At 48.0% G+C, this 19,123-nt stretch overlaps 7 protein-coding genes across 7 annotated transcripts; 1 reads left to right on the top strand and 6 right to left on the bottom strand.

Annotated features, from left to right (window-relative positions):
* Nucleotides 1–2: 2 nt before the first annotated feature.
* On the bottom strand, nucleotides 3–506 carry EV420DRAFT_1478386 (uncharacterized protein; the record flags this gene model as incomplete). Its single annotated transcript, XM_060469492.1, has 2 exons — nucleotides 3–53; nucleotides 156–506. The coding sequence occupies 2 exons, from the start codon at nucleotides 504–506 to the stop codon at nucleotides 3–5; spliced, it is 402 nt and encodes a 133-aa protein (XP_060332666.1).
* A 3,708-nt stretch (nucleotides 507–4,214) lies between these two features.
* On the top strand, nucleotides 4,215–6,171 carry EV420DRAFT_1478384 (uncharacterized protein; the record flags this gene model as incomplete). Its single annotated transcript, XM_060469491.1, has 4 exons — nucleotides 4,215–4,271; nucleotides 4,357–4,483; nucleotides 4,921–4,958; nucleotides 5,179–6,171. 4 exons carry the CDS (start codon nucleotides 4,215–4,217, stop codon nucleotides 6,169–6,171), a joined length of 1,215 nt encoding a protein of 404 aa, XP_060332665.1.
* Nucleotides 6,172–7,389: 1,218 nt separating this feature from the next.
* On the bottom strand, nucleotides 7,390–7,686 carry EV420DRAFT_1268035 (uncharacterized protein; the record flags this gene model as incomplete). The annotated part of the gene is made up of 2 exons (XM_060467420.1): nucleotides 7,390–7,564; nucleotides 7,619–7,686. 2 exons carry the CDS (start codon nucleotides 7,684–7,686, stop codon nucleotides 7,390–7,392), a joined length of 243 nt encoding a protein of 80 aa, XP_060332664.1.
* Nucleotides 7,687–9,397: 1,711 nt separating this feature from the next.
* Nucleotides 9,398–11,373, bottom strand: EV420DRAFT_220587 (histidine phosphatase superfamily). Its single transcript, XM_060481274.1, has 5 exons — nucleotides 10,575–11,373; nucleotides 10,204–10,522; nucleotides 9,780–10,147; nucleotides 9,637–9,677; nucleotides 9,398–9,557 (listed from the first exon to the last, which is right to left on the bottom strand). Exons 1-5 carry the CDS (start codon nucleotides 11,142–11,144, stop codon nucleotides 9,548–9,550), a joined length of 1,308 nt encoding a protein of 435 aa, XP_060332663.1. The 5' UTR covers nucleotides 11,145–11,373; the 3' UTR covers nucleotides 9,398–9,547.
* A 1,634-nt stretch (nucleotides 11,374–13,007) lies between these two features.
* EV420DRAFT_220737 (acetoin reductase family protein) lies at nucleotides 13,008–14,818 on the bottom strand. The gene is made up of 8 exons (XM_060481275.1): nucleotides 14,316–14,818; nucleotides 14,221–14,269; nucleotides 14,118–14,162; nucleotides 13,970–14,065; nucleotides 13,864–13,917; nucleotides 13,738–13,806; nucleotides 13,523–13,684; nucleotides 13,008–13,465 (listed from the first exon to the last, which is right to left on the bottom strand). The coding sequence occupies exons 1-8, from the start codon at nucleotides 14,577–14,579 to the stop codon at nucleotides 13,377–13,379; spliced, it is 828 nt and encodes a 275-aa protein (XP_060332662.1). The 5' UTR covers nucleotides 14,580–14,818; the 3' UTR covers nucleotides 13,008–13,376.
* Nucleotides 14,819–16,877: 2,059 nt separating this feature from the next.
* On the bottom strand, nucleotides 16,878–17,325 carry EV420DRAFT_1533192 (uncharacterized protein). The gene is made up of 2 exons (XM_060472751.1): nucleotides 16,979–17,325; nucleotides 16,878–16,918 (listed from the first exon to the last, which is right to left on the bottom strand). Exon 1 carries the CDS (start codon nucleotides 17,214–17,216, stop codon nucleotides 16,989–16,991), a length of 228 nt encoding a protein of 75 aa, XP_060332661.1. The 5' UTR covers nucleotides 17,217–17,325; the 3' UTR covers nucleotides 16,878–16,918; nucleotides 16,979–16,988.
* Nucleotides 17,326–17,882: 557 nt separating this feature from the next.
* EV420DRAFT_220446 (uncharacterized protein) lies at nucleotides 17,883–19,056 on the bottom strand. Its single transcript, XM_060481273.1, has one exon. The coding sequence runs from the start codon at nucleotides 18,721–18,723 to the stop codon at nucleotides 18,082–18,084; it is 642 nt and encodes a 213-aa protein (XP_060332660.1). The 5' UTR covers nucleotides 18,724–19,056; the 3' UTR covers nucleotides 17,883–18,081.
* Between the last annotated feature and the right edge of the window lie 67 nt (nucleotides 19,057–19,123).

The following is a 19,123-nucleotide window of genomic DNA, read 5'->3' as shown; positions in this document are numbered from 1 at the left end:
GTTTAGACGAACCTAACAGTGTCAAGGTTTTTCTCCGCCACCTGGAGGGTTGTCTATGGAAAGTACAAGTCAGTATGCGACGAAGAGGTCGTGAAGTGTACAGGTCCTACGCCACTGTTGCAAGCACCATATCCATACGGATTGCAAGTACTCACCTCTTCACCCGCAAGCTTGACGCCCCTTTTCTTTTTCGCCCTCCACTTGAACGACAATCCAAGCGCAAACAAGGCAAAGATGAACACGCCGAGAGCCAAGAGGGCGTTGACGTTCAAGTTTTCGATCGAAAAGACGGAAGCAGCAGAAGCGGAATTGCCGTTACAGACCTCCCTCCATTGACGGTTATTCGAGATGATGGAATCCTGACTCTTGTAGATGAACTCGGTGAGGGGGATGTCTCCCCTGTGGCCGAAGACGTGCACGGTCTGGGCGGGGTGGGAGCCTTTGGTGAACTTGAAGCGGAGGAAGTCGCGTGTGTCGGGGGGCGCGCCGCGGATGAGTTCGATCATCAAGCTAGAGGCGGGGTCCGCTGTGGATCAGGTTGGTTAATGAGCAATAACTCAGGGAAGAGAACAACTTATGGATAGCCTTCAGTTCTGGGTACGTGTCGACGATGTCGGTCGCATGGAAGAAGGAAATGAAGGGATGGTAGGATGACTCGATGAGGAGGAATTGCAATGGGTCTCCGACAAACAGACACAGTAATCGCTGTCAGTAATTGACTACTAATCTGGAGGCTGATGCTCGTGGGTATTCCTTCATATTCATCCTCCTTTTCTAACTCTGATCATGCCTTTAGTACGCTGCGGTAGGGTCCGCAACCTAGGACAGACCCTAGCGCAGCCTCTACCAATTTCCGTGATGCACTGGGGTGGAGGCTCGGCCCGTGCGGGTGGTGGCAAGTGGACAACGTGCAAGTCAAGGCCGAATTGTAACAGTGTGTATTTATTGATAATAAATATCCAAATTAATTTGTCTTGCACTGAGCCTTGGATTGTACCTTGCTAAGGACCGTAGGACTCGATCCTGCCACACATATGTATACGTATGTGATGGCCCCCAAACTCGAGAGTCGAGTTGCACAAAACACTACTAGCTGGAGCGAAATATGCCTGGAAAAGAGGGAGTATTCGATGTTGGAAGCTGAAACATAGTTTTGCAGGAGCCTGAATGGTATGTGGAGTGTTTTTCAGTGCTATCGGGCTCTTGAATTGATGGTAAATGCTATCGTCAGAAGCGCAATTTCTTTCAATGAGTAACAAGAGGACGGAAGAAACCAAGGAGAGGATGCTCATATTCGGGCAGCGAACGGAACTTCCAGAACATAAAAAATCAAATTCTCGACACAAAATCCGTTTACTCACAGACGGGTCAGGACGCCTCTTCCACTACAACACCATCATCGCCATGACTGCGACTGCGACTGCGCTGCTCAGCAGTGAAAATATTAAAAAATCGACCACAGGCTGATTTCCTACCCTGATTGCCCCTCGAAGGTTCCATTCTTCGTGATATTTCAATCGCTTGTGCTCTGCACCGATTCTGATCACTGCGTTCCTCAAGATTGCGGAACATTAACCTACTTGTTTACGAGAGCCTCTACGGTGGGCGAGGATCTACCATCGACCATCATCGTTGGCACTAGCCTTTGCTGCAGTTTCTCGGCCCCCTTCCTCAACTTGGACTCCGTCTTTTATGCATCTACTAAAATTTGTCTGACGGTCGTTGCGCTGCCTTGCAGTGATTTTTGAAGGGAAAAAGGCGCAGGTTGATCCATCGCCTGATTACCATGTGGAGAGTTTTTTGCCTTCATGATCTTTGCGTGCGCTATGGGCCGATATCTGCTTCCATTGTGATGTGGATGAACTGCCATGCCATTCTGCCCAATGACCCTTCGTATCAGCATTGTTCCTGCCCTCTCCCCGCGATTTTTATTTTTCTGTCATACGGCTGACACCGAGTCAGCGTAACTTTAATAGTTCTACTGGATATTGCCTACAGTACCCTGAACGAGCTGGATATCATCATCGCGCGATGAAAATTGGTTATCAATATATCGACCCCATTGAAGGGCTGCACACTGTGGCAGCCCTTGAGGCCTCTGGCTGAATCTTAGGCTCTAACCAGCAACATAAAGTTGACTGCGAGCTCGGCCTATGGTCTGGTTGGAGGTATCAGTAGATAATTAAGTACATGGTTGTTACACTAGAGTGTTAGGGCTCGTTCGTGTGCCTCTGGCTACTTAGATCCGCTCCACAGCCCGCCGTTCAAGTCTGTTCAACTCGGATTACTCAGCATGTCAACGTACATCCCGGCCTTCTTATCTTACGAAGAGCCGGCGAGTTAGTGTATGTTTACCTAGCTGGGTTGCTTATGTAACGTAGTCGGCCAATCGCAACACTTTCCACTTTCCTATCCCGGCACCGATGCTGCGCTCACTCTGCCCTCCCGCTCACTAGACACAGTGACTATGACATTACCAACTCAAGACTCGAAAAGATAGGCACTCCTGTGAATGCAACTGGACAAATCAACCCAAATTCAGAAGAACACTGCCTGAGCTGCTGTGTCGGTCAATGAGCAGCACAGGTAGGATGGCGCTGGTCCACCCTTCGGTGATGCCGGTGGCAGCGTTGACAATCGTTTGACATCATTTGGGCATCATCCGCCCTTAGTGTACTAATCCTGCATTATCTATGCCCGGTGGACCGTGCCGTGTAATACCACCTACCTCCCTCTGATGCACGAGTTTACAGAGTTGGTTGTGCACCGTCTGTATCCGTACCATATACCGTATGGGCAAGGCTGCTGATGGTTCTCAAGAGTATGTCTCATTGAAATGCATCGGTATTACCTTGCTTGAAAAGAAGGTCTATCCATGGTGAGAGCCTTCCTTTTGAAGTATGGCCGAGGTACCCGAAAACTGTAACTTTGGAAAATAATACTACCAAATACTAGCTAGTCACTCTCCCCGAAAGCTGTAACTTCGGAAGCTAATACTACCAAACACCAATGTTATCCCTCGCCCAAGGGGGTCGCAAAAACCGAAAAAATCATATCGGGTCGAAAAAATTTTTAAGGCCTCGATGGACCGACCGACCGACCTCCGTGGGAAAAACATACCCACAAAGGAAACATTGTGTAATCACTCCGTGTCGGAGTCATCCGCCAGTGCGAGCTTTCCGCATACTTAGTTCTCTCATCCTCAATCTAAACGTTGATAGTATATGATTTTTGTCTGCTAGTAACAACACTGTCCTACTGTACATGACAGACCCTTCCAATTTTGGATCCGTCGAACTTGACCAAATATTTTTACAGCCGGTACTCCATTCTCAGTAATCCTGCCGATATCCGGCAGCATGCCCTTGGCGTTTTGAGCCTTCGACATCATTTTGACCGCTTTTCCGGCGCTTTTTTAGCCATGTTAAGTCATGAATATCATATATTAGCTGAAATAAACACCTCCAGCAGTGTCTAGGGTCTCTGGATGCTATTTTACAAGAGGGGGCAAAAAATTTTTAAGGACCTTTTGGACCGACCGACCGACCAACCCGATGTGCCGGCTTGCCGGGCCGCAACCCCCTTGCCCTCGCCCTTGCGCACCTCAGTATGTTCACGCTGAGCCTCAGGCTTCAATGCAGAAAGGACAGACCCAAATTCTGTAGGCCGCCCTTGCCTTCTCATGTTTTTCAAGTCTACCCAATCCGCTCACATAGGCCTGGATAACCTTCAAGTTGGGATGTTTTGTGATGCCTCTATGCACCACCACGGTGGTGATGGTGGGTATATACGATGTAGATTCTACTTGAACAGATTGCCACTACTGTGTAAATAATGTCTGGAACCGATATTCATTGTGTGGACACTGTCAATACTAACTACCTACCTACCGTATCACTGACAAGTAGGCTTCAATAGTTCGACTTGAGTACCATTCATGCAAAATGCAAGCTGGCGGCTGCAACGCAGCCGCCGAGCGAGCTTTTTGCGCTTTATATAAAGTGGAATGAGTCTAAGTATTAGAATACGCGATGCTTCAACTACGACTTCAAACCCAAGGCTCCCTCATCAAGCAAGGCCACCGTTGGCGCTTGCGACGGGCCCTAGTGGTGCAACGAATTTTGACACACGAAACAGTTCAAAGTAGCGACAGTTCAACACGCTACTTACACATTCTTAAGGCTGGAAAAAAAAACCATTTTTAGTCAGTTCAAATGTCTCTCAAGGCCACGTGTATCGTCGAGGGATGGAGTCCAGGTTCCATGCATACTGTACGTACATGTAGGGAGGAAACCGTCACGCATCACGGAGCCCCGGTTGGGTTTCCTATTTTGCCCCCATCACTGGTTAATACAGTTTCTTATTGTACAAACCGTCACGCATCATGCCCTGCCGGTTTCACATTGTTGGAATTTTGGCAGCGTCATGGTCGACCTTGGGTTTCCTCCCTACATGCACATGCAGTACTGCTCCGTCGACGGACGTAAGCACTGCGCGCGCGCTTGATTGTCGACAGCTCGGCATTTCTTGCCAATCGGGGATGTCACCTGATGTGTCCAAATCAAGACAAAATCACAGAAAGTTGCTCATTTCTCGTCACTCTCACAATGTAGCTGGGATATAGAACATATAAACTGTTAATTACTGTCCTAAGAGACTGTAAACCACGTGGTTTTACCCGAAAGTAGAAGCTCAATGAGTTATTACACCTGCAAGGATATTGAGGATTATTGACCCCTATGTTGCCAGTATTTCGATGATGGCTTAATAACGGCATGGATTCTTACTCAAACTCCTAGGTATGTGGTTTGAGAGTCCTCCAGCTATATACAAACAACTTCTATCTCTTACTTCTGCGAAATATCAACAAGGGATAGAAACATGAAATTCAACCGGTCCGGAAATACGAACGACGCGTAGGTGTACGATCGTTAATTAAAGACAGTGGGTCCCTTCCCGTAAGTACTTAAAGACAACGTTCTGCAGTGCTACACGGTCCCCAAGTGAACATATACTCACCCACGTAACTAGAGTCTAGACTAACAACACCACGACAAATCACTCCCCCCCCCCCCCAAGAGCTCGAGTAAACGAGCACGATATTGACGTCATTGAAATGCCGGATGTGGGTATACACCTATTTTCATTGACCCAAATCGTTGATGAAGAAATTTGTAGTTACAGCCACGCCCTGACTCTAGTCGAATTTGGGCTGCTCTCATTGGGATCGACGGGTATTCGACCTACCCATTGGACGGTTGTGTGGAGGATGCCTTAGCAATGGCGGACTACCTCGTCAAAGACCTCGCCGTGCCTAAGGGGAGAATCCAACTTCTTCTTGGACCGAGGAACAATAGTAACGCATCAGCCGAAGCATCTTTCATCCCCTCCCGCAGAAATATTCTGTCCCTCCTTCGCAGTCTCATCAACAACGATGAGATCAAGCACGGTGATCCCATCATCATCTTCGCCGCTGGACATGGCTACCGCTATCCAGTGTCAGAAGACGACCACGACAATGACTCTGATTACGGTGGGGAGGAAAATGACTCTGATTACGATACGGAGCATGACTGTAAATCCCCTCCAAAATTTGTTGAGGCATTTTGTCCCATAGACCGCGATACCCTTGACAGCAGTGACGATCCTATTCCTGATATTAGCGACTGGGAGCTCAACACCATCCTCTCTGAACTCTCCCGTGCCAAAGGGCATCGCATCACCGTCCTTCTAGACTGCTGTCATGCTGGAAGCATAACCCGAACATATTCGAGAGAGCGGGCTGCTCCCCCGCCGAAATATACCTCGCTTGAGGACATGCTCCGTGCTGCTGAAGAAGGCCTTACGGACCTCCTTGGTCGTCAGACCCTCTTCTCAAAGGACTGGGTCCCGGACATGGATTCCCATGTTATGGTAGCAGCGTGCAAAGAGAACGAGCGTGCGCAAGCATGTCTCCGAAGAAAGGAGGACGGTACAAAGGTGTGGCGTGGTGTCTTCACGAGTTTGCTCATCAAAACTCTGAGGTCAGGTGTGTTGAAAGAAGGAGCAACATACGTGCATCTCGGTAAGGCTCTGCTACGTCGCCAGCTCCGGCGCCGTCCTCAGACACCACTCCAGACACCAAATGTCGCAGGGCGGCGCCAAAATATGCGCCTTTGGTATCAGGATTGACGTGGGGAGTTAATTGCTATACATCTTTGAACATTGGGTTTCGCTCTGTAGGATTGCACCGTCGTATCGGTCGTGATACCGCTGTAATCGCCGTAGAATAGTTCCATCGTATAATCATCATACATCTTTACTTTCGGAGATCTGGAGGGCCTATTGACCGTGGAGGAATATTAATGTCCGGTATCGACAACGATGGATCTGAGAGGCCATACGCGTTGCGCGCGCCGTCTATTACATCGCTGTGAGCTGGACAGAATTGAAATTTTGATTGGGAAGAACGTGATGCAGGAGCGGTGTGACGATGGTGACGCTGAGTTGTGGTTCGTATCGCACTACTAGTTTAGGGAGCGAAAATTAGTAAATGAAGTTATAGATACGAAAGCAAGCGTAAACGTACAAGAGATCGACATTCCGAAGCTTCTTTTTAATCGGATTAGAGAACGAAAACGAGTCACTGGCAGATATTGTGAGGAGAAAAATGCATCGCCTAGTTGCATGAGCCCGTTGCGAACTCTAGTACCACTTCAAGGGAGTCAATCATCTCGATAAGATTTCGGATCCTCAAATGTGCAACGGAGCAGGGAAAGTGAAAGACAATGGCATCTATGGATCTGATCAATAAGTACATATACCCGGAGAGAGAATGGAGCAGACATACGCACATGTGCTACCCTCACCCTTTGGTAACCAGACGAGATAACCCTTCGGTACAACCTTAGCGCGCACAGGGCGTGATATGGACCGGCTTTCATCCAAGAAGAGAAGTGAGTCGAGGTGAGTATTACGAGGGAAAACAAGAATCAGGACCAAGAAGATGCGGTTGCATGAGATGTTAAAAGAAGACTGGGTAGTGGGTCACAGGCAGAGACGCCACGAATGGTTTACAGTCGGTTCCGCTGGGTTCGGCAATTATCTGCCATGCCCATACTGGGCAGGTGGGCCCCACGCGCTCGAAAAAAATTCTTGAGGGCGTTTCTTTCTTGTCCTTCATAATCCTTGTGTAAATAAATTGAATATATTGAGATTAACCATGTAGTTGAAAATCGTGGCTCAAAACGAAGTGGGGATGATGCTATTTACAAAAAGACGCGATCCCCGCCAAAGTTATCCCCTCGCGCCGGCTCCGAACAGAAACATCGGTATATTCAATGTTCATTGTTGTATAAACTATACATTATTGACACAGCCTGAGGGAGCCGAAAGTCCATGCACCATTCTTCACACCTTCTGGTATGGTTTGAGTATAATGGGCATTTGGTTCCAACTTTCCGGCATCAGGATTACTCCTGAGCAACGGCGTTGCACGATAACGGTCCTTTTCGCGATTTCCGCTCCCGGGACGGCTAATTTGAATTCGAATGCCCTTATGAGAGTGAAGAGAATAGCTTTCATCCTATGCCAGGTTGGTCAGAAGCGAGCGCGAAAGACTAAAACGCATAGCACATACTCCACCAGAGAGAAGCGATACCCAATGCACGAACAAGGACCACCAATGAATGACAAAAGTTTCCCCATACACCAGGTATGGACTTTACTGTATCAGGAATCTTTTCTCATCTTCTGGTCTGATGTCCTATGGTCAGTGACGGTAGACCGATACATAAGTCAGCCAGGACGAACTTGAATGCTCTCGCATCTTCGCCCCACAGGGCTTCATCTCGGTTGACTGTGGCGATAAGAATCATTCAAATTCCCTGAAAAAAAGCTCAGACTTTCAGGCCAGGAAGGTCACTGAGAGGGAAAGTATACTCGAGATAAAAGTTTTTGACGAGCTGATACAATCCGTAGGCCACAAGAGTGCCCAAGAATGTACATGAGATCTGAAGAAAGACCTGCATATCGATGAAGGGGAATGGGAGATCTAGACGAATGTGCACTTACCACCAACAACCTCTATCAGGCTTTTGTTATATCTTCTGCTTCCACGGCTGCCTAATAAGTTTGAGACGAAAACAACGGTTGAAAATACGCATTACATTACACAATACCCTCGACGATAAGTTCACAAAGTCGGAGGCAGTGGCTTAGCTTAGATGTCAATATCCTCAGCTTGAGATTGAGCTGAAAAATATTCAGGTTATCAGAATTAGTCCCTTGATTCTTGGAAAATATTGGACCTTGTACCTGACATCTTACACAGCTATGAGGCATCCTCCTCCCTTGAATGATACTAATGTCCGTCAACGACCTTGATGAGGTTGAAGCGACAGGCAGGACGAGGCGTCGCTCGCCGTGGATCTTGACCTGGTGACTCTATAGTACATTGCCAACGAATCATTTGGGGTTCTGTCGCAGGACTAGACGGGAGCCGGCAGAACCTTAGCGGGAACAGACGAGAACGGCGGTTATTGATTTTGGCTGTGATAGAGATTTTGTTGACATTTTCCTTCAGGAAGTGATTCGACACGAACATGAGAAAAGAGGCCGGTAGAAAGTGAACGATGATGATACGGTCAGCAAGTGGCAGAGAGCAAATCCTTAACTCTAGAATGTATGCGAGGATGGGCGTGTTATTGGAGCGATAACTTGCACTTTCCGATTGGCCGACGACTCGGTCGCCGTGACAAGCAAGTGACAAGGTAGAGCGGGTCCTGCCGCTTGTCGGCCTATTTTTTGTACCTCCGGCATCCGAAGTAGATTTTCCCGTCTTTCTTTCACCGTCATCCGTCAACACTCGGAGAGACTTCAAAACTGCCTGGGATTCATTATTTTCTAAGCTACAAAATATGTTTCTTCGAATCTTTCCCCTCCCCCTCTCCCTCTTCTTTTCTTTTTCTTTCCGACCGACCGACAAGCATCAGTACTCTCATGATCAGTAGCGAGCCCTATAACTTGAACTCTTTATGTGGTTTCCTCATTCTTCGGAAAGAATCGGGGATCACATGTCATGGGCCACTGTTTCGTCCACATTAGTAAGCCGTAACCAAGCCGTAACGAAACTTCGCATGAATTCTCAATCGAGCTATCAGGATCAATCGCAACGTCGGCCATGTTTGCGATACCCGCGCTGCAAGATGGTGAAGATAAAAGAATACTTGTGACGATCACGACGATTGTATATGATAAAGGTGCGTAAAGGTATAACTAGACCAAAGCTAGTATTTATGCGAGTGATTGTTTACAGTCCAAGAAACGCAGCATCCGTTAACGGCGTTACAGTCAATTTACACGAACCTAACCCATGAATTCTCAATCGAGCTGTCAGCTTCAAATTCAACGTAGGCAATGTCTGCGATACTTCTCGCTGCATTTGCGGCTCAGGCAACAGCGTGTCGTCTTGCGCTCCAACTATGGCAATATTGAAAGATGATGAAGATAAAAGAACGCTTGCGATGATCATGACGATCGTATATGATAAAGGTGCGTAAAGATATAACTAGGCCAAGCTAGTATTTATGCAAGTGATTGTTTTCAGTCCAAGAAATACAGCATCCGTTCACGAGGACATTATCAATTTAGACGAACCTAACAGTGTCAACGTTTTTCTCCGCCACTTGGAGGGTCGTCTATGGAAAGTACAAGTCAGTATGCGACGAAGAGGTCGTGAAGTGTACAGGTCCTACGCCGCTGTCGCAAGCTCCATATCCATACGTATTGCAAGGACTCACCTCTTCACCCGCGAGCTTGACGCCCCTCTTCTTGTTCGCCTTCCACTTGAACGACAATCCAAGCCCAAACAAGGCAAAGATGAACACGCCAAGAGCCAAGAGGGCGTTGACGTTCAAGTTTTCGGTTGTGAAGACGGAGGCAGAAGCGGAGTTGCCGTTACAGACTTCCCTCCATTGACGGTTGTTCGAGATGATGGAGTCCTGACTCTTGTAGATGAACTCGGTGAGGGGGATGTCCCCCCTGTGACCGAAGACGTGCACGGTCTGGGCGGGGTGGGAGCCGTTGGTGAACTTGAAGCGGAGGAAGTCGCGTGTGTCGGGGGGTGCGCCGCGGATGAGTTCAATCATCAAGCTAGAGGCAGGGTCCGCTGTGTGTTGGCTTGGTTGGTTAATGAGCAATGACTCAGGGAAGAGAACAACTTACGGATACCCTTCAATTCTGGGTACGTGTCGACGATGTCGGTCGCGTGGAAGAAGGAAATGAAGGGATGGTAGGATGACTCGATGAGGAGGAGCTGCAACGGGTCTCCGTCGAAGGCGATGCGCTCGAGGGAAGCCAGGATGGTATGCAAAAGAGTGCGAGCAGCGATGTTACCGATACCGTTGATGCTGTCGTCGGAGAATACTGCGTCTTGGTGGAAGTTCGCGAGAGCACGAGCGGTATGAATGAGCGAGGGGGGGAGGCGATAGGCGTACGTTTGGTTGTATGTGAGTTGGGTCTGCATGAAGTCGTAGATGTTCCACTAACCGATTGCATTAGCGTGCGTAGACATACAGGAGACAGGTGGGACTTACGATGTTCTTCAGGCTTCGCTCGCGACCAAAAACGTAGTCCTTGACCGTGTTAAAGAATCCTACAGTGGCAACTTCTTTCTCCTTGGCTTTGAATTCGTCGGAGGCGTAGACCTGTGCGACGTGCTTGAGGAACGCGGGGCAGGAAGTCCATGGCTCGAGAGACCTATCGTTTCCAGGTTCTACGGTCTCGACGGGAACATACTGGTACCCTCCAAGCGGTGCGGTGACGACGGTCTCGTTAGCGAGAACGATGGTGTTGCGTGGGGTGGGTGGGAAGAGGCCTTGAAGGAGCGCGATGGTAGAGTCGAAGACTGGATCGCCTTCTCCGCCGGCTTTGGCTCGAACCTTGACCTGTCGGGGGTCTGCAAGGTCGGGGTTGAGTCCGGTGATGTAAGATGGGGATGAGGGGTTGAGATAGGTTGACCTGAGATAGGAACCGAGCTGGTGGGACTGGACAGCACCCAAGGGAGTGAGATGCGTCGAAGAGGATAAATATGTGTTTGGATCTTGGACATAGCCAAGTCTGTCGCCGTTGCGAGCAAGAACAATGACACCGAGGACGTTAGGCATTCTGGACGAGCTGTTGCTGGAGAAGATGAAGCTTTCCAAGGGTTGGAATGCTGTTTGAGGATCAAGAGGACACCCTTATAAAAGGATGCAAGCATGGACTTGGCGTTTGACAATTGCACAAAACACTCCTGCGCGCAATGAAGGGCGTGTACTCCTTGCGTTGTTCATGCAATGCACGTTTTCCCATGTCACGTCGTATGCTTTACTCTATACAACGTGCCTGATGACTATCTTCAAGCTCTCCGTACGCATCTCTTCGTTATGAGAATTCTCTATTTTTTCAAATGCAGCATCGAAGGCGACAGCCGAGTTCTTAGCTCAGGCTGCAAACGGTCATGAAGTAGGCGTGTACACCATCCGCCGATCACCTTTCTGCCTGTCACATTGACCGGTCCCTGGAAGCTCAAACGCCACTAGAAGCCGCGTGTTCGAAATGCAAGTTTGCTTGGGGAGACTCGCTACGAGGTTTTGGATAATGGCCTGGGATGTTCTTTCACGAAGTCAGTGAAAAGTGAAGGGGTATAGGCCCTGAATTTGCTTCTAGGGCGCGGCATAAATTGAGAATTGGTAGCGTTCTCATCCTCGCGTTGACCACGACGTCTGGTTTGAAATGATGTATGGAAGCCAACAACGAGCCGATGACAAAATACGTAAGTACATGCCGCACCAGCCTCGCCGTCTCTGACAACATTTTCCTCAGATGTCAATATTTCAAAGTGCAGCCGCACTCGCGCAGCACTCTTTGCATAAAAACGATTTGAAAACCAACTTTGCATTGTCGAGCACGGACTCTTTGAACGAGATCCTAGTCTAGTATAACTTAGGACGCGTGGTGGGCAGCTCATCTGTGCATCATGGCGCAAAATCCGGACCCATCCAGGTCATCCCGCTCAAATTCAGATTTTAGACATACATACCGGGCTTCTCACCGCTAAGTGCACTTCTATTCAGACCTTCTAGACTTCTATCAATTTCTGAACATCAAAATGGATGGTATAGTGTACCTTGGGAAGCAGGCGACGCTGAGCCCCTCCCGTAACCGTGGCATTGGCTTTAAAACTGTCTGCCGACGACAATGGATGAGGCAAAAATTCGGGACTTTTTTTTGAGGTGCATGTACTTGGAAAACCGTCTGAAATGATACGCGTCGCAATTTTGCGTCCCCACTAATGACCGAGGAAATTCGGAAATTATGGTCGATTTAATCTCTAAGGTATGTCTTCTTAGAGTTCTCTCGGGCCAAACCGAGAAATGAATCATAATGAAGGTTATCAACTAATCGATGAGGGCCCCAGGAAGACAATCCACCGTCTGGACTCAGACCGTTCTGGACGAAAGCTTTAGCCGGTCCACAATGAAGAGAATGGTAGCTTATTCTAGTGAAATCAACCTCGAAATTGAATTGCACAAGCTCAAAGACCACGAGTTTCGCATAATCCACACTCCACAACTTTGTGACTTATTACTACTAGGGAGAATCCCGAGACGCTACTAAGAAATGGACTAGAGGCCCTACTTCATACACTCATTTTAGTTTCAGTTCGGTCGGCTGCAGCAGATGCGGGTCATTAAATGAGGTGCGACGCATCTCCCTCCGCGGTGAGCCACTCCTTTCGATTATGGTCTGTGCAGCTCTATAGCCAAGTCAGGTCTTCGTTTAAGCAACGTTTATTGAAGTTTCGGGAATCTCGGTATTCGCACCTCGAACCTCGCTTCATGTAACAAATAAGCAAGTTAACTTTGATTTGGACTCTGGACCAGTAGTTAACTTGATATGTTGTTCGTTTTTCTAAATTCCGCGTCGTCTGCCGGCTTATACTGCAAAATGCTAACTGACTAATCGACTACAGTATCCTTGCTATGTCGCAGTATGCACCGGAAAATTTCCTACGAACCAGTACAAACCTTTGCGGTGGCTTATCTCACTATGATGGGATTTTACAGGCCTCAAGATGAGTCAAGCTACAATTCCCCAGGACCATTACCGGTTTACTGTAGTAGTTCGATGAAACGTCACGATGACCATACTCATGGCGGTTCGTGTTCACCGCTCGGATTGTTAGTGCAGATATTTAATATAAGATAATGGTATAAGATTGCCGCGATGATCCGCCGAGGGTCTGTCCAGGCCTCTTTGCAAACCGACGCAGAAAGCAAGCACCACCCGTGTTGGTTGGGCTAAAAAGTTTAAGATATCGGGCACAAAGTCGAGCCGTTAGCGAATCATTATCGCTAGCATTTGGAACGGAGCTGGATGGTGCCGGAGTTACTACAAGGCCTTCGAACAAGATTAAACAAAGCCCACTGTTGAATGTAAGAGTCTGCCCTAAGGAGTAGTTACTAACATATGCGCAACGGCAATGACTGGAGCAACTAACCTGTCATGAAGGCAGCCTCTTCTGAAGCTAAAAACGAGACAACGCAAACAACCTCTTCAGGCCGATTGACTCTTCCAAAAGCCGTTTGGGTTTTCATTATCTCGACATATGCTTCTGGACCTGCATGTAATAAATCTGCGACTCGAGCATCCATTTGTTGAACTAGGTCACAAGGATCAGCCCTCCAGTTAGAGTTCCCTGATCAGAGAACTTACCGAGAGGTGCATCACTCGCACCAGGTGCGTATCCGTTGACTGTGATACCGTACTTTTCCCACTCACAAGCTACATGAAAAAGAGTCAGGATGAAGTGGATAGCGCACAAGAAACGATTCTACGCGCCAGCAATCTGGGTTAGGCCTCGGATAGCATTGTTGGTACTCCGAGCGTTGCATCCTTTGAAAACGTCAGGCACGCCGACACCGACACCAGGTGGAACCAAATTCACTTGATTTCTCTCCTGAAGAGCATACGCCGATTATTCTGCCTCCTCGGTTTTGCTTGATCATGGCCCTCGCAGCGGTTTTGTAGCACAGCAGTGTGTCTGGGGTTGATATTAGGTACGACGGCAAGGGAGAAAATTAACAAGGTCTGACTTGTGACATTAGGGTCGAAGACGCGTCCCCATTCCTCGACAGATGCTGCGAACCGAGTTAGAGTCAATTCACAAGAGAGCCAGTATCACTGTTAACTCCTTACTGTCCAAAATAGTGTGTGCACTTTGCGCAATGGCACCGTCGTTCGCAACCTATTAAGTTCTTAGCGCGTACACAGAAAAGCGGCGCTCGACACACCATTATATCAATGGATCCAAAATGAGCCACTGTTTTAGCAACAAGATCCTCTACGTCGCTCTCAACTGATACATCAGCTGTGACTGAAATCGCAGCGCGACCAGTTCGAGTTATTTTAGAGACCAACTCATCAAGAAGGAGCTTCTGAGACGTCGAGTCGCTGACTACGACTTGGCAGCCATCGGTGGATAGGCGTAGTGCAATGGCTTTACCGACACCTTGGGCCGCGCCTGTGATTATAGCAGTCCTTGGAGGAGTAGACATAGTGAAGAATGGTGAAGGATGGGTCGATGTGCCTCAGCGCCGACGCGCAGAGCGGAGTCCATGAGGTCTGATGATGTTGGCGGGAACACGGACACACAGTACGGACACGGTGATCTCGTCTCACTTGCCCAATATTGTATGCTCCAAGTACGGAAGAGGCGTGATACTTCGATGCCGGAGGTGATAAGGTGAATGTATAAGCAGACGATCTCACAGTATCCCCGTATAAAAATCCCATGTGTCTGATGCTAGCGTCCTGGGGTCCGAAATTAAACTACAGATCGACCTATGAGTGGAAGCCAGAATCAATCCATCAGTGCACCCACATGTCATGAGAGAAGAGTTTCTTCTGATTCGAAAGCGAAACAATGGGAAGCATCTTTTCAGGTTGGGCAATCATACCAGGATCGAATCGAAGAAGATGCGGAAGAAATCAAATGGATGGACAATTAGTGCTCGCCAGAAGCATATCGAGATGGTCGGGATAACACGTGTAGAAGAGTGCGATGAAAAAGAATGGAATCCATATTGATGATAAGATGCTTAACTGTCCGCCCAGACCCGCTGGTGGGCTGACACGTCTATCATTGAACCTCGCCAAAAATCCGGAAACTCCTGTTGTGAGCTACCAGTACTCGCATAATGATAGACATAAAAGCCAGAGACACCACCAAAAAGCTGTAGTAGAACCTGAGTTTGACTGTCGTCAGACCGAGGTCAAGGAGCGTGGTGTAAACTAGCGCACTGTGACGCTGAGTTACTAGGAGATTGGAGAACTTCATGGACTCTGTAAAGAGGAGTTTTCACAAATCGCCGTTACACTGAGGACCTATATCATCAAAACAAATATTCACTTTCTACGGTCAGCTTAAGACCGAGATGAAGACACTTCTGGTAAAGCTAGCTCTGCCCTCGAATTTCGACGCTGTACAGAACATGTTAGAACGTATTAGAGCGTGTCCAATTCAAAATTGCACAAGGTCAAAGTCGTAAGCTCCTACATATGCTGGAATTTGAAAGGTACCGTCGCGATTTACTTCGTTCTGGAACAGTCCCTTCTACATGGCAAGCTGTATATCCACAGTTTGCCTCATATAGAGGACCAGTGGGGTGAGGGCCGACGCATCCGCGTGGCAGGTCCGAGTCCTATGTTTTTTTTGTAATCTGTTGTTCATGTCAGAAATAAGCATCCGATCATATAATAGCCTGCCTATGTATGAACATATCATGATCTTTTCCCATCTTGTCTCGCGTCACGTTGACGTTGTCGAGCAGTCCTTCTTGCAATGCCTATCTTCCCAGTATCCTTAAACCATTTGTATGGGTCCACACGCTGAAGCGTTGCGAGCCATAGTAGTGCATAATATCCACTAACCGAAACTCCGTCACATCATCGGCCAAAGATCAATAATGGTGTGCACAATGGATTATCAAAGAACCAGTGCATCGTGGACCACGGCAACCTTCCTGTTCTAGCAAAAGAAAAACAGAAAGCACCATTGACACACTCATCGAAGACAGGATGAAGGAAGAACCTCAGCATCTCGCGCAGATGGGTAGATGAACATGAACAGACAGCTTTATTGATTGGTACTAACGGAACCATAGGATACAACGATGTTGGAATAAGCAGAGCTCGTATCGATGATGATGCAGTGTTGTCATGGCGAGAGTGCAGATGCAATGGACAAAATGATTTTCACCACCACCGGCGTAATAGTGGCATTGGATCTGCCGCCAATCGTGAAAGAGTCTCCGTGAGCGCCCACATGTTGACATGAGGTGAATAAATAACTATACCTTTTCAAGGGGAATGAGAGACGAGATCATTTTCTCAGCGAGTCGGTGACACTGTCCAGTCTGAGCAGCCAGGGATTCGGTAGAATGATTGCGCTGAGAGAGAGAGAGAGAGAGAGAGATAGAGTTCTGGCAGGGTCAATTGCAGGATTGGATGCCTACAAAGCACAAGAGTACAGCGTGGTGGAGTTCCCGAACTCACACCCCCAGCCCAAGGAAGTGATAGCCACACGAGGGAGACAAGGTCAGTGTAAGTACCCACCCCAAAAGGACTCCGAGGATACTGGCAGGGACAAATACGGCACACTGAGGACTACGAAGTCAAGCATTTAGAGGAAAATCGAGGGAGGCAAGTAAAAGTGAGTGCTGTATTCGAAGCGCCGTGAACACCATCTAATGGATACCAACAGATATGCGAAAGGGAGACCACGCATGTTCAGGATAGGGAATATCGTCGAGACACAATGTTCAGTGGTATTCGTGAAATGCAGAAGTGGAGGTGTAAGGATGAACATGGTATTGAGGGCACTTGCACCTGTGAACTGTGACCACACACAATGGTAAGCAACGATCAAACAATTGACGAGAAAGGAATAACAAACGCGATGTATTTTAGAATGCGGCAAAGAATAAGAGTACTGTGGGTAAAAAGGGCACACTACACACCCTGAGGATGATCAATGAAGCTTGAAGCACCACGTAGGATTCGAATACGAAGAAAATGAAAGTGGGACAAAGCGCAAGCGCAAGAGAGGAGAGCTCCAGGAGTGGGGAGGAAGGCGAAGACGGGTAGGGAGACGATGAAGAGGAAGAAAGAGAAGACAAAAAATGGAGAAACATAAAGTAGGTACGAAGGAAGCAAGCAGGAGAAGCGCACGGAAAGATAATGAGGAGAGAGAAAAGTGGACGAGAAGTGAAGCGGAAAACAACGGACAAGGACACGGACGAAAGCGGGGTTGAATAAAAAAATTCCCACGGAAAGCTCAGGTAGGGAAATCGGCAAAGTCCGTTAAGGTTTGATACCTCGAATAGATTTTCCCACGGCCAATTCCACCTGCATAATGACCGAGAATCCTATATACATAGGACTCGGAATGGTAACGAGACTAGTTGCGATTGCCGTTCGCAAGCCGAACGACCTTTTTGTTCGGCTCCGATGAAAACCCTGTGGGAAAATTTGTGCTCAATTGATGGCGGCGTGCTCGTCTTCCATAATAATGATCCTGACCACCACTAGCACCCCCTGGATTGCTATTCCTTCCATTTCCCTTGCGTTGAGTATCCCCATCTCATTGATAACTTATTAACCCTTCTGTTGTCGATGAAGGACAATAGTCTTTCCGATCCTTGACGTAACCTGAGGACGTAGGAGCGCTACTAGTAAGAGTAAGCTGGTGCTAGGGGATGAGTGTTGTTGGGTTACGACAACACTATTCCTTAGTATAACCTAACTTCAAATTAGACAGGTTTTACAATGCATTGATTAGCCACGAGCCGCTGCTTGGAGTCATGCACGAATAGTTCGAACTGGATCCAAGTACTAGTCTGCATTGACGATAACATCTCGGATCAGGAAAAGCTCGTAGTAAAAACCTGAATTGTCCAAAATGTAAAAAGGTAAAAGATAAACGGCAAAAGGATATAGATAGCAAGTCCAGGAAGATATGCGACAGAATTTAACTAATAGCTATTGTCCGGTTGTTCATCAGTTTCGAGCATTGTAACACGCCTGTTTTACTTGGCTGTTGAACAGGCGATTCCCTCCCCGGATCGTCAACTTCTTCACTCCGGGCAGGTCGTACGGCGGGATGACATCGATCCTCGAAATCTTCTCCAGACGCTCTTGTATGCACCGCTCGCTATGCGTGTACACCATCTCCAGCTCGGTAACTTGTTCCGGAAGCTGGAACCGTGCGAGCGAAGAGTCGTTATACCACCAGTTGTGGTAGTTCATCGATACCCGGCCGGCTTTAGGGAATAATTGCTGAAGCACCGGCATGAGATCGTAGATTTCCTCGGATACTGGGTGCGTTACGGGATTGGTGCCATAGGGATCGACTTCGAGGAGGAAAGTGATGGACCGACAGAATGATGGCGGCGAAAAGGACGAGTCGGTCGGCCGGAAGGCTACTGTGTCTCGTTGTAGCATTCGGCCAATGACGTGGTCAAGATGGGAGGGCGAGAAGACGTGTACGTCGGTGCAGAACACGCGAGTGAATTCCCAAGCGAACGATTTGCTGACGAGAACGGAAGAGGTCGTCATTCGAAATCGTTCAAAGGGGGTAAGAGGAAGTGCCCATGCTTCCTCGATGATTTGGGCAAGTACTTCTGTGGGAAGTACGTTCATTGTGCAGTAGTAATTTGGTAGAGATGGAGTTGTTCGTTGATTTGTGTGGTTGAAGGCGACGTTGTCTCCTGCAATTTATACCTGATGGTACTCCACATTTTGGTTCACTTTGACCTTCTTCTCGAGGCGGTGAAGAGAGAAAATTTGTCTCAGCGATCGACCACTGTACAGGCCCCCTACCAGATGATTTGAAGCCTCTGCAAAGACCAAGAGAACTAGACAGCACCAATGAGGCACACTTTGAGGTTATCCACAAACGAATGTGTTAGTCTCGACGTTCCGTAATATCAATGGATAAAATCATTTTACCAATAGTACTATACCATTGTCGTCGGCGGGAAGACTCCGGTTGATTTTTGGACAATGATGCAAGCCACCCACGTACGACACTGCCACATCG

The sequence above is a fragment of the Desarmillaria tabescens genome, assembly GCF_030435595.1.
Source record: "Desarmillaria tabescens strain CCBAS 213 chromosome Unknown EV420scaffold_12, whole genome shotgun sequence".
Taxonomy (NCBI): Eukaryota; Fungi; Basidiomycota; class Agaricomycetes; order Agaricales; family Physalacriaceae; genus Desarmillaria; species Desarmillaria tabescens.
The sequence above is the reverse complement of the archived record's forward strand: the minus strand, read 5'-3'. Positions and strand labels throughout refer to the sequence as shown.

What these genes read in the sequence shown, in the direction of transcription:
- EV420DRAFT_220737 (XM_060481275.1), bottom strand. Translation starts at nt 14,579, where the DNA reads ATGTCTACTCCTCCAAGGACTGCTATAATCACAGGCGCGGCCCAAGGT. An exon ending in TTGGATCCATTGATATAATG is followed by an intron (nt 14,270 to 14,315) that starts GTGTGTCGAGCG and finishes AGAACTTAATAG; the next exon opens with GTTGCGAACGACGGTGCCAT. An exon ending in TGCGAGTGATGCACCTCTCG is followed by an intron (nt 13,685 to 13,737) that starts GTAAGTTCTCTG and finishes CTTGTGACCTAG; the next exon opens with TTCAACAAATGGATGCTCGA.
- EV420DRAFT_220446 (XM_060481273.1), bottom strand. Translation starts at nt 18,723, where the DNA reads ATGAACGTACTTCCCACAGAAGTACTTGCCCAAATCATCGAGGAAGCA.
- EV420DRAFT_1533192 (XM_060472751.1), bottom strand. Translation starts at nt 17,216, where the DNA reads ATGTTTCTCCATTTTTTGTCTTCTCTTTCTTCCTCTTCATCGTCTCCC.
- EV420DRAFT_220587 (XM_060481274.1), bottom strand. Translation starts at nt 11,144, where the DNA reads ATGCCTAACGTCCTCGGTGTCATTGTTCTTGCTCGCAACGGCGACAGA. An exon ending in AGCGAAGCCTGAAGAACATC is followed by an intron (nt 10,523 to 10,574) that starts GTAAGTCCCACC and finishes GCAATCGGTTAG; the next exon opens with TGGAACATCTACGACTTCAT. An exon ending in CCCAGAATTGAAGGGTATCC is followed by an intron (nt 10,148 to 10,203) that starts GTAAGTTGTTCT and finishes GCCAACACACAG; the next exon opens with CGGACCCTGCCTCTAGCTTG.